Raw genomic sequence first — 13,664 nt, 5'->3', positions numbered from 1 at the left:
TTCATGTAAGTGATGAAGGTGCTTATGTCATTCTTCTATTTACCAGTCAGGAAAACTTTTTCTGTGTTGGGATGATGATCTAGAAACACAAAAAAAAATAGCACAGTGACGGGGGGGCCCTAATTTAGCGTGAAACAATGCATTCTTACATTGCATTCTAAAGGAATGTTCACTTTCTCATTACATCCAGCTGCCCTCAGCTATTTCAGACCATAAATGTCTAGAAGCTACCAGAAAAAGAAGGTATATATTGTTCAACAGGAGAAGGACATTGTATGTGCATCTTTATTTTCTCTTATTTGCAAATCACATAATCACAGAATATTCTGAGTCGGAAGGGACCCACAAGCATCACTTGAGTCCAGCTCCTGGCCCTGCACAGCACCATCTCCAAGAATCACACCATGTTCCTGAGAGCATTTTCCAAACACTTCTTGAGCTCTGTGACTGCTTCCCTGGGGGGCCTGTTCCAGTGCTAGACAACCCTCTGGGTAAAAACCCTTTTTCTGATATCCACCCTAAACCTTCCTTAACACAACTTCAGGCCATTTCCTCGGATCCTGTCACTGGGCACCACAAAGAAGAGATGTTGCTTCTCTCTCGTGCTGATAACACAAAAACTGGAACTTGGAAATTTTTATATTAATTTCTTGTGCTTTATTCACCTACTTGTTCTGACTTTGAGAAAGTCATTTAACTGTCAATTTTCTGCTGCTCCAACTATAGCATGGAGATAATAATCCTGTGCTGTTTCTTTTACTTACTTTGACATTTAGATATTGAAATAAGGTATTCTCCTTGCAGAGGGAAGATGGCATAGAAGAAGTTTTGTAAATGTCTTCTCATCTCACAGCTCAGGGAGCAAATACAATAGAGGTTCTCCAGTACATAGTTCACAAAGAACTATTTGGAAAAACACGTGAATTCATAGTACATGCCACATGTACTGCCACAGTGCAGGCCAGAACACGGCAGGCAAAAGCAGAGTGATGACTTGCATCTACTTTTCAGAAGAGATGAATGTTGTAGCACTGTGCTGTCATGTGTTACTAAGACCTTTTCCAGAGAAATTCTGGAACAAGCTTGATGTTTCAACAATGTTTTGAAACTCTGTTTTAAAAAGAAACAAGCAGACAAATACACTATGAAGTATTACTTACTTAGCTCTTTAACTTACTAGTCTTCACACTCTGTGATTGTCAGTAGTTTTCTTAATTTTTATTAATTGACTTGTCCTCTAAAGAAGATAGAAATATTGAGAAGGTGGCACTCCTCTAGCTTGCTTCCATCAGTATTCCAGAATACTCAAGAATGCAGATATCACAGCTTCTCTGGGTGTCTGTTTTGGTGTTTTTCCCCCCTGTCATCTATTTAGGATTTTATTCATTGAAACTTCGTCTACTACCTTGTGTCCTACCACTGTGCTTCTCTGAAAGGAGCCTGGTGCCATCTTAGTTATTGATCTTTTCATTACCTAATTGAACAAAGCAGTAGAATTTCTCCCTCTTGTTGTCATATCTTAAGAGTGAACAAATCCAGTTTAATGTCATCTGGAGGCATGATAGTGAAAGTGTAGGTTAGGTTGAAAGTGTATTTGGGTTAATAAAAGTATTAAACTGTTTTTCCCAGGGTCAGCAATTGGGGGATACCCCCAGTAACTAGCTGCCAGCTGGACTTTGTATCACTCACCACAGCCTTTCCAGTCTGGTGGTTTTCTCCAAGATTATTGTCTACTTGTCTAGTCCCTATATTTCCAATCTGCATGCAGGACACTGGGACACCGCAGGCCTTGCTGAAGTCAGGTTCCATGACATTCTCTGCTGTCACTGGTCTACCAAGCCAGCTGCCTCCATATAGAAAGCTAGGGGATATTTGTGCAATAAAAACCAGGTTAGCTCCATCATGTGGGCCTTTGCTTTAAGCACCTGAAGTTTTAGCCCTTAGGAAAAACTGGATTCACGGGATTAAATGGTACAGTGGTATAGGGTGGAGATTGGAGATCAGTTCTCTCAAGAGTAAGAGCACAAATTCTGCCCCTCAGGAAGGAAGAGAAAAGAGTTCAAGTCGATTTTAAGATGGCTACACATCTTGAACTTTTCCTGACATCTTCAGCCTAGAAAAGTATCTGAGACCAATTGCCTTTTTTGTTGTAATTGAAGGAGTAAAAGAATTTTACTGAATATGTTCTTATTTAGTTTTTACTAATAAGTAAAAAGAGGAAATTACTCTTCCCCTCCATAAAAACCCTATCACTGAGGTTATTTCTGTTCTCGTTCACAATGCCAAATACGGCGCTATCTCATTTATACACCTGTTACTTCATAGTTGACTTACCTTGCAGTTATTTTAGTGGGATGGATTTCTTTAATGTCCATGTCTAATTCTGGAGCTTTTTGGTCTGCAGCTCTGGGTTTTGAATAATTCTGATGTAATTTGTTTGCTCTTGTATTAGTGAAATACAGTTTCATCCCTCATTCTGATATTTTTATTTTGTTATATGTACATTATATGTAACTATTTTTATATGTGATTTGTTTTGTTAGAAATAGTGGGATTTTTTAGACTTCATCTTGTCTCTCCTTTAAATTAGATGTCTCTATGCCATTTCAGTAGCTTTAGGGAGTAGCATAAGTTTTGGCATAAAAATATCCCAAAGAGCCAGATATAGAAAACAATTAGAAGTGGGTAGTGTAGTAATTAAATGTGGCAATTGTGCATTGTGGACAGAGTTCTTGCAGTGGAATGTGTTTCAGAAGGTGGAATTGCCTAGCTTGCTCTGGAGTCATGGTGTGTGGCAGGGCACTAGCTCATGAATCAATCTGGGGATCAAAGACAGGGCTGCTTACCTTCCTGCCTACTTGTCAAGCTACAAGTGAAATTATTGCCTCCCCTGTCTGCTCAGATGTGTGCAGTCTGTAACACTTCTCCAGTGGATTATCTCCTTCCTTCCTAATCCCTGCATGCTGCAGTTTTGCCAGGCTCTGTAGTTCCGCGTGTCCTTGCCGCAGTTGTCCTGCTGGCTGGGCTCCATGGGCTGCTCTCCATCCTTAATGTCACTCAGTGAATGCCCAGGATCACTGCAGGTGGTGCAAGCCTGAGGGGCTGAGTTGAGCTAGTGCTGTGTACTTGGGGTTTCAGAGGTTTGAGCATTATCAAATACAGCATTTTGGAAAGGTATGAAAAGTTACGGGGGGGGAAGAATGATCAAAGTTTTAAGAAAGCTGAAATTATCTGACAGTGTTGCAAAATTCACCATAAAACTTAGCACATGGGTAAGAGTGGGTACAAAAATCTGCAAATGGTTATCGTGTTGGAGATGCATTGGGTTATCTGACTTGTGATTTGGGCTTTGAATGTATTTTTCATTCTTGAGCTCTCAAGAGTTAATAGGTATTAAACATGTTTAAATTGTTGTAAAAGATGTATTAGCATCTAAGTTCGTTTGTTCATAATTCTCTAAAGTTAAATATTTATTATAAATTGTGTAGAAGAATTTATTCATACATCAAGGTTCATCTTACCATTTAAGTATATTTGCTTGTTTGCTTATTTCTTGTTTGCTTATTTGGCGTTCCAGTCTTGGGGTTGTGGGGTTTTTATGTAAGATGATGATGATATTTTAAGTGTTTGTAAAGCATACATAAACCAGGCATTATCATGTGTCATATTAAAAGCAGGTGTGAATTTTTTGGGCTGCTTTATACTGCAACTAAAACCTCCACCCCCTTCAGAGGAAAAAAAAAAGAAAATAATCTTCTTTTTCTTGCATTTAATTTTTCATGTCTAGGATATCTGTGCATTATGTTGATGCTTGTTGGGTGTCATGATGGGGTTTGTTCAAATAACTGTAGTAAATTTGCACCTTAATCTTTAATGGGGAGTGTTTATTCAATCTGCAATTGGATAAACTAAGTGTTTCTTATGGTTTTTAGAGGATTCTATTTATTTCTTGGAATAAACAGCAAATTCGAGTTTTCTATGCACCTATGAAAGAAAAACTTTCTGAGCATTGATTCTGAAATATTCTTAAACATATCCTTTATTTTAAAAGCTGACAAACAAAAGACAAAACCAAGAAAAGAACCCTCAAAACTATCATAAGATGGTCTTATGGTTTATTACTTCTGTTCCAACACAGAAAAGCTTCATGAGCCTCTTAAAAATTGTGATTGCATAAGATAGTTTTATTAAAAGCTTATTAATATGACTGGGGAGAATGTGAGTGTTTTTGCAGAATGCCTATGCATATGTGACATTAAAGATCATCCAAACAGATAATGAGAAGAGTTCTTCAATTTTTATTAAGAAATTTGTACCCTCTGCATATTTTTACATATAAATGTACAAAAAGAATGTACTTAAACTTCTAAATTACCAGTCTGTAAGGATCTTGGTTTCCCTCTTGACATTATTCTGATCATTAAAAGAATGCAGAACACAGTGTTAATTTTTTTTTTTTTCAGTTTGATGTTTTGTTAGTTTTAATTGTTTGTTTGGTGGTTTTTTGTTACTTTGGTGGTTGGGGTTTTTTTGATTGTTAAATGGTACCCTTACTCTTGTGTAGACTAAAGAAACTTTGATTGGTACCACTTAGTAGATGTAGCAGAAAAAGTAGCTTAAGAAAGTGCAGTTTATGAGAACATGTCATACTTACAAACTGTAACTGTGTGGTGCTCTTTAGATGTGTTATAAATGACTCAGTTGTTTGAAGTATCAATGTTAGTGAATCCTGATGAGATCATGAAGAAGAAAAAACAGCAAAATAGAAAGCTGTGTGATAAAACTAAGGTGTAGAGAAATAGTTTTTTTTTCTGATTGTGGGATTCCTTCACTCAAATGGTTTGAAGCTCAAGACACATAAGGCAGGTCATTTTATAGTGTTACTTTTCAAGACAGGGCACTTTAGAATTTAGTGGTGTTACCTCGGGATTTCTAGCTTTGGCCTTACAGGCAAACTAGAAGTTTCTGCATGCAGTATTTGTGAGTATATGTACAATTTTTAGCTTTTTAAAAGCTTACTATTAACTTTATAAGCCTGATTATTTTCTGGCATAAATCAGACTGTATAAGGAGTGAATTTGTTTTACATAGGCATGTACTTACCTAATAATTGAAATTGTTAAGCAAGGTATTCTTCCCTTCTGGACTTAGTTTATTTGGAGCAAAGGGACTTTTGAAGCATGTCTGACCATTTTCTTCTTTTTTTTTCTTTGTTTTCTTTTGCAATAGAATTCAGATTATTCTTACTTGAATTAAAATGAAAATATGGTTCAGGACAGAATCGTGTTTTCATATGATGAATAGCCAGTACTAGTAAGAGTGTAAGAAAATGTATTTATCAGTGTAAAACTGTCTTTTAAATATCTGAAAACCAGTGCATATTTCCCTGTGGTGACATAATTACGAGGTAGGAGCCTTTCATAGGGCACAAAACTTTTACTTTTAGTTGCATGGAGTGATGTGTGCTGCTTCTGAGTTGGGCAGCTTGTAATGGACTTGATAATCTTAAAGGTGTTCTCCAACCTAAAAGGTTTCATGATTTTATGGGAAATCATTCCTAACCAGCCTTCTGTGGTTTTGTTCAGTTTGTGTGCACTACTGCTGCTGTGCTAAAAGGCAACAATTCTTTTACTTTTTAGCATGAATTAATCCCTAGAGAAAAAATATCAATGACTCGAATTCAACAATGTAGTTTCCAGTTTACAGAAAGTACATCTACAGTTATGCTTGTTTTGAGATATCAAAATGCATAGTTTTACTGTGGCCACAATGAGAAAATATTTACCTTTTAATTACTTTAAAATCCATGTCAATTGGGCACATTTACTTTAAGAGACTCTAAATCTTACCAATTTGTAGTGCACAAAATTAGCACTCCAGCTCTAATTAAAATTAAAACTCTGAATTTTTTGACTAAAAGCCACATGCAGTATCAAAATCCTGGGCCATCCGTATGATCTATGCACATGTTTAGATGCCAGGCATTTGCTAGTTCATTTAGATATGCATAAATCAGTTTGCTGTGCACTCTGTTTTTAATTTTATTTGATCAAGCATGTGTTCATCAGATAATACCAAGTTTACCGATTTATCTTTTGGTCACAGATACACAATCTTGTACTCTTTACAAGATTGGTATTATTTTGTCAGTGGCACAGATTCCAGCAGTAGGTACCTATCAAATATTTTTTGTTTGTTGTTTGTGTTTTCTTACTCATGTTTGAGATGGCTCTGTAAATTAACAGAGACAAAGTTGAGTCCATTAATTATGAATCAATACAATTTTTTCTAGATATTGATTGAATATTTCAATAGTCAAATCCTAGTTAGGAATCCATTACAGGTTTCAATCACTATGATAATGTTTTTATTTTTTTGTGTGTGTTTAGTGTTATGCAACAGCTTGCTCCCTAGCTAGTCTCTTTGCAGTCTTGAGAACTTGAAATTTTCTATAAAGACATTGGTATGTTGTCTGTCAGCATCATTCTGTGCCCCTTAAACTGCTTCAAAGTAAAATACACTAGTACTCTTAGTATTGGCTTGCTGTGACTGGGGAATCATTTTCCTATAATTAGTAGAAGCTCTTTGGACTCCACAGTTCCCCCTCTGTGGTTTGGTGATCATCATTGTGGTGTAGGCTGCTTGTAAGGCATGAAGACTTGCCTCAAAGTGGATGCTTCATAGGAATTCTTCAAAACACTTTCTCATTTAAGACAGTTCAGGAAAAAAAGTGTTGCTTTTTCAGGTAGCTCTCCTCCTTTATTCAATATCTGCACCTTTTCCCCCCATTTTTTAACTTTATGCTGATGTACAAAGATAACTGTGGAGTTAACTCCTGCACCTGCTCCTTTCTACCCCTGTTCATTGTGCACCTTCGTGTTTAATCTCTGATTGTCATTGAAATAACTGCATATGTTAAAATCAAATCAGATTTTTCTCACAAGGATAATATTTCCTAATATTCTTTCCTGTTATTTTATTCTCAGACTGTCTAGCTAGTGACTCATGCTTCTGTGTTCCATATGTCTGTTGAGACACTAACGTTTCTTGATGCAGATCATCAAGATACAATTGGTATATATCTGTACAAAATTATCCAACATAATTCTGTTGTTTTCAGGAGGGCAATTAATAATTGTTATTTCCAAGTATCTGGGGTTATGCCTGCATGTATTTTTTTCTTTATTCAGCTTCTATCTGAATTAGCAATGCATGTAAACTTTCATTGACTTGATGGGAACCCAGAGCAATTAGTTCTGAGAGTTCTTGCACTGCATCATTGTCACCCAGGCTACATCTGCATTCCAATAGGAGATTCTGTTGGCCTGGTACTAAACCCATGAGGTTGCCTTTTCCACTCCTATCATTCATGCTGGTTAACAGGCAGCAGATATTTTGTTTCTTATAATTTCTTTCTATAATTTTTTTTTTTTTTGCATACCTCCTGTTCCAAGAAATATTTCTTTTTTAAAAAAATTGTGTCTCATGGGCTGTCTTACTCATCTGGTGAAAACATGAAGAAATAACCTGTCAGAACAGCAGAACGGGAATTGTAGAGGCTTCCACTGGTTTAAAAGTTAGGGCTGAAATGAATAGGCACTGTAAAAGATGAGGCAGATGCTGTTGATTTTGATTAATTTTGACAGTTTTAAAGTATAAGTGTTTGCATCAGCTTGTAAAATATCTGATAAAGATTTTAATCTATATTTTTGATTACTTTAAGAAAAAGCTCATTAAAGAACAATTACCTAGACAGTGCAAACAAGAAGGCATTTCAGTCTATCTTCTGGGCAATTTGGTGTTTTGCTCTAGGTTGTTTAACCAGACTGTATTGAAATTTTTTCATAACATTGTCTGGTATAATAACCTTGGTACAACAGTTTTTCATGCCACTTAAATTCTTGAGATGGTTATTATCATCTTTTGCCTTAATTTTAACAGATTAGTAAGGGCAGTCTTGTCCTTCTCTCATCTAAATACTGATTGTTGTCACATTCTGGTCTGAAGTAAGTTCCCACATGTTTTTCATTCCTCTGTTTGGTCTCACTGAAACATGGCACATTTTTATCTCTTTAGTTTTCAAGATCTCTTAGGTATTACCTCAGCATCCTCTCTGTGAAATCTCTCCTTCAGGACTGGCATGGTAACAGACATCTCATGTAGGGTATTGATTTTCATGAGTTCCATATTGAATTGTCCAAGACAGTCTGACCTATGAGTGCCTCACAAAGCTGTCATTTATTTCTTAGAATTTAATTCTCCTTTTCTTTGTTCCATAGTAAACTGCCTCCCACCCATCCCAGGAAAAATAGTTCCATAAAATGACTGTGGGGGAGAGGGGGAACAAATCCTTATGTTCCCCACAATGAGACTTCTATCTACCATGATAACTAGTATTTCTTACAATTTCCTTTTAATCTTCATTAGTGTCTCTGTCCTTTGAGGTTTTGGCTGTAGATGGTTAGAGTTTTGTTTTTGGGACTGTATGGTCCTGGGTTTCTGCTAGGGCTGTTGAAGAAATCCTTTCCTACAAAATCATTAAGGCACTTTAGGTTTGGTGGTTTTTTTTGTTTTTCTTTTTTTCCTGGAGACAATGTGAGTCTCATTTCTGTATTGTAGCAGAAAGGTTTCCCTGAGGTATGGAAGTAGCCTGTAGGTGTGGAAAAATAGCTTGTCAGGCATCCCTTAGCTGATGGGTGTAAATGATCAGGAATTGTCAACTCACAGATGAAGTCACCTGGAACATACAAAAAAATTTACAAGCCCACAAAATCTTCTAACAAATGAGAGTGAAAAAAGGTGTAGCATGTGAAAAGGACTTTCAGTCCTTTTGAGATGTGGTTCTGCTTACTAGGACAGGAGAAGAAATTGAATCCTAAGTGGTCTGTATTATAGAAACTGGCAATACCAGGAGCATATATGTATAGGCAAGTTTTATTGTCTCCTTTTACTGCAAGACCTCTAAATTACTTTTTGTTGCTGGCTGAGTTAATGACATAAGTTTTGTTGGCATTGTTGTCAGCTCAGTAGAACAACTCTATTTGTGGCCAGTTTAAATATGAAGTACATCTAAGAGCAGAAAGGATTCTGAAGGGGCAACTTAATCTCATCAAAATTAAGTTGTAATGAAGACATAAAAGTTAACTTACTTTTCTGTTTGGTGTTATTTGTGCATTGCTGAGGTTGCTGAAACTTTCGCTCAACATTCCTACAAGATAAATTTTGCCTAATTCTGTAGGAAGTAAAAAAAAAAAATCTGAATATTTTTAATTTAAGAAAATGGTCAAAATCAGACCTTTCAGACATGTTTTCTTAACATTGAGACCTTCTGATGCTGTTAACTAATAATTCACCTTGATAATACCAGCTAAGTCAAGAATGCTGCTTGTTGGAGGAATACAGCTTAAATCAGAGTTTCATAAGAGGAAGGTTTCATATGTGGAAAAGTAGTAGGAAACTATTTATTTATATATGTAATTTATTTAAAACTGGGCGATTCTTTGTGATTTTTACCTGAGTTCAGTTTAGTGACGCGTTTCAGGCAGGAGATTCCAGCAGAACAATGAACCTGTGGCATTGTGTGCCACTAATCTAAATAATACTCAAAATGTAAAGATAGTTGGATTTCTGAAAGAAGGGAGTATCATTTTATTTTGATGTGTAGCTGATTTTATAATCTGCTAAATGCAGCATACACTCACTTTCATTGATTTTTGTAGGTAGCTAGCTCCCCCTTTCTTTTCTCTGTCTTATTTGGAACAGTCAGGTTTTATGCTGTTATATTGATTATTTATTTGATATAGCTTGATCTGTCCCAATTATCTGAAATAATTTAAAAACATTAAAGAATAAAGCTCCAGAACACTGTAAGGAGAAAAATATTATTTTTAAATTCAGAGAAGCTATGGGTTTTCAGATACATCCCTTAAAGAGCTAAGTCCCAAGTCACGTTGTAATGTGGTTTAAATGACATTAACTTTTTCTCCAGGGCATTTGATTATTAGTATTGAAGAAAGGGTGAAAAGTGCAGTGGTGGTTGGAGAATATGAAGGGTTATATTACTGCAAATCAATATTCACTTAAGTTATCTCCTTAGCAGCCACGATTGCTGGACACAATACAATGAACTAGATGCTTGGTTCAACCCAGCAGAGCATTTGTAACTAGACAGAGAAGCTTTTCCTCTGATGGGAAAGAAAGAGGGGACGAGTTACATGAACAGTAAGCTTTTATGAATTTGGTAAAGATTCTAAATCGCTTATATTAAATATTGCAGGTTTCTAGATTATAGAAATGGGTAACTGTAGTATAGAGAATGAAAAGTAGAAATACTTCTGTGATTTACCTGTTTTACTATTTAGTGTCTGCTGTAAGTCTAGTACTGTCTTCACTGAGACACAAGTCCATGCATATGAGAGGTCATACATGCATACAAAATGTTACCTCTGTGTGACTCCAGCTGTTAGATGTTAAAGTTCTGTACCTACCAAAAACTGTAGCATCAAATAGAAATTCACTCGCTTAGAAGATGTGCTGCAGGGATTAATCGTGTATCTTAATGAAATAAGATGAATTTTTTAGCGGACCAGCAATAAAAGATGAGGTTGGTCAATAAAATAGTTTTGCAGTCATCATGGTAGTGGAGCAATGAATGTTGCACTGTTGTAATTGGAGTTAAATAAGGGCAGGCTGTAGTGGAGAGAGCGAGTGCATACTCAAGCTGCATGGAATAGAAGCAGACTGGAAAGGTAAACTCTTGGTTAGCGTTTTACGCTAAAAAAACCCAATAAAATGTTAAAATAAAGTTGGAAAACTGACTTCATGCTGCAGCGCAATTAATTTTTAGAAGTGAATGCTCTGTAATTATCAAGGCCAAAAGCTTCAAGAAAACCTTCAAAGAAAGATGTGATGGGGTATCTAGAAGGTTTCCTACTTCTCTGCCGCAGGAGGATTTTCCTCCACTGTTGTGTATTGTGGTCAGACTTTTCTTCCCCCTCTTCCCACCATTTTTCTGTGGTGTTGTGGTTCTCCTGACAGGTATGACAATGAAGAGAAGTTCAGGACAGTAATGTGTGGCTTACCCCCCTTTCCCAGGATGTGCAGTGGCAATGAATAAGGCATTAGCTGGGTATGTTCACTTAATGATGAGCCATTAGCAATTGGCATCTAATACCTCTGGTCCAGCTTAGTCAGCACTCCCTGACAGAATGACAGGTTTTTACAATACCCATTTTGGTGTTATCTCAAAATGAAGAAAATCTCTTCAAACAATTGCTCTTTCTCTATTTGTATTCTGGTCTGTTCCATGAGGAAAGATGGGAGATGGGTGTTCATAGTTGCAGTAGCTGGATGTATAAGGCCGCAGGAACCTCCTGGCAAATACCAATTAAACTGAATAAAACTTTGGTCCATGAAATTCAAGGTGCTACGTAAGGTGTAATAAATATATCTTCATATACGTATATATGCACACGCATATATATATATATATATATATATATAAAAAATGGTAGTTCAGTTGTAAATTATAAAAATGCGAGTTGCTAGCAAGGTGATTCAGCACACAACATTTTTCATCCACATCCATGAGTGTTTCTTTAAAATACCATTTGTTAAAAATAATTCTGCAAGTTCTTTGCAGAGAAGCTGGAGACGGAGGAATTTGAGGCAAGGCAATGCTGGGGGAGATGGTGATGAGAAGGGGGGAGAGGGTGGTGAGGTCAGAGTCCCATTGCATTGACTACTTGTGTTACACATGGGAAGGTCATTCAGAAGAGAAAAGTGCTTTGTTTTTACAGCTTTAAAAGTAAAGCCTTATATTCTTTCTAGTTTGGGGTATTTGTTTTCAAATTATACACTGAACTTACTGGAGATAAGTCACTTGGAGGTGATGTTTCTTTGATCCAGGCCTTTTTATTAATTGTGTGTGTATTTAGTGTTTGCCATTGTACCTCTTTTTCTGCTTCTCTGTTACTGGAATTATTTCCCAGTTTGGTGGAATTCCAATGCATTTGAATGCTTGGATCAGTGCAGCCATTTGTTTTGTTGCTTTTATGTTAATTTTGATGTTATTAAAGTATGGCAATGTTATTTTTATATATTTTAATGTTTTTATCCTTTTAGTGTAGAAGTTGAAAGTATATTTAGATTGTTTTCTTGAAAGTAACTCTGTTTGAAATTTGAACTTTTTACAAGGTAACTGTTCTTGCTTATCATTTGTGTAGGGGAAAATGCAGTGTTGCACTCCTGAATGAGACAGAATCGGTGCTGTCATACCTGGAGAAAGAGGTAACTGTGATTTCTGTTTAAGTAAACATTGAGATAAGTTTATTCTTTCTGTATTTTTAACAAATGGGCAAACAATACTTTGAAAATCATATCTAGTATGATAGGCTAGAAAAATTCTGTTGTTCAAAAATGGATTTAAACAGTATTGTTGGATAAAAATGTAATTTACATACTTAAATGATGGGTTATTATGAATCTGTTTGTATTTAGAAAATAATTAATTTATGGCATCTTACAGATGAAAATAGAGATGTTTTCCAGTAGTGGATATTGAAGGGAGAATTCATATGGTGCTTATTTTTTTTCTCCATATTTTTTTCCTTTTTTTCTCTTTTATTGTATGGAAAGTATCTCCTCACCTTCCTCTGGAAGATACTTAGGATGGTTTACCAGAGAGGAAGAAAATTCCCCAAGAATTTGAAAGATTGCAAAAGATGCCTTTAAAATAAACCTATATTTCTGTGAAATGTCTTGATAGAGCATCAGGAAGGCAGTGTTTTCTAACTGAAATTAACATGTCTTTATTTTTAAATTTCTATACCAAACCACTGATAATCAGTAAAAATATTTTTGATAGCAGGACATGGCCTATACTTATGTGACTATACCACATTTGCCAATCTTGTTTTAGTGCCTGAGAAGGGTGGACACCGACCGTGTTTTATTATTTTTATTTATAATTTTTTTATAATTATTTTGGGATTCATTTCTAATGGAAAGTCAGTATGGTAGAGATACTTATGAGTGCAAACATGTTAAATTCAGAAAGCAGTTAACATTAATTCTCTTCAAATACATTGATATATTTTTATGTACAAATCTTAATTATTGCTCTGTTCTGAAGTATGTCCTAACAATGAGGAAGTCTTAATTAGCCTTTTAAAAGCACTCATGAAACACCTGTATTATGTAAAATAAGGATTTATGTACCAAATCTGTGTTCTGTAAAGTATGCAGATTTTCAAATGGAAGGTGTTACAAATTTGCAAACCTAATTTTACAAAACTATTATGCTGTTGCAAATATGTCTTATTTTTTAGGATGCTTTTTTTTATTCACTGGTGTATGATCCATCACTGAAAACGCTTTTAGCAGACAAGGGAGAAATCAGAGTGGGCCCTAGATATCAAGCAGATGTGCCAGACATGCTTGTGGAAGGTAAATACTTGATCTTTGATTAGTGAAAAAAGTAAAAGTCCTGATATTGCATTATGGCTCATGCTGACTTTCTGAACTAAGCTAATACACAGAGGCAAAGTAAGAAGGTAGAACCGAGAAAATTTATGAACACCGGTAGATATTCTGGGAAAAGAAAGGATACTTGAATAGCTGCTGAACATGTCTCATTTCCAGTCTGTGCATAGGCATTTGATGTT

General features: G+C 35.8%; 1 protein-coding gene across 2 annotated transcripts in view; it reads left to right on the top strand.

The window, feature by feature from the left end:
• MTA3 (metastasis associated 1 family member 3) overlaps window positions 1–13,664 on the top strand; it is a 129,539-nt gene that overhangs the window by 23,321 nt on the left and 92,554 nt on the right. For both annotated transcript variants that reach the window (XM_062489258.1, XM_062489257.1), the window contains exons 5-6: window positions 12,225–12,288; window positions 13,329–13,446. In XM_062489258.1, the coding sequence (XP_062345242.1) occupies window positions 12,225–12,288; window positions 13,329–13,446 (182 nt within the window). The remainder of the gene's footprint in view (window positions 1–12,224; window positions 12,289–13,328; window positions 13,447–13,664) is intronic.

This window comes from Cinclus cinclus, chromosome 3 (genome assembly GCF_963662255.1).
Source record: "Cinclus cinclus chromosome 3, bCinCin1.1, whole genome shotgun sequence".
Taxonomy (NCBI): domain Eukaryota; kingdom Metazoa; phylum Chordata; class Aves; order Passeriformes; family Cinclidae; genus Cinclus; species Cinclus cinclus.
The sequence above is the reverse complement of the archived record's forward strand: the minus strand, read 5'-3'. Positions and strand labels throughout refer to the sequence as shown.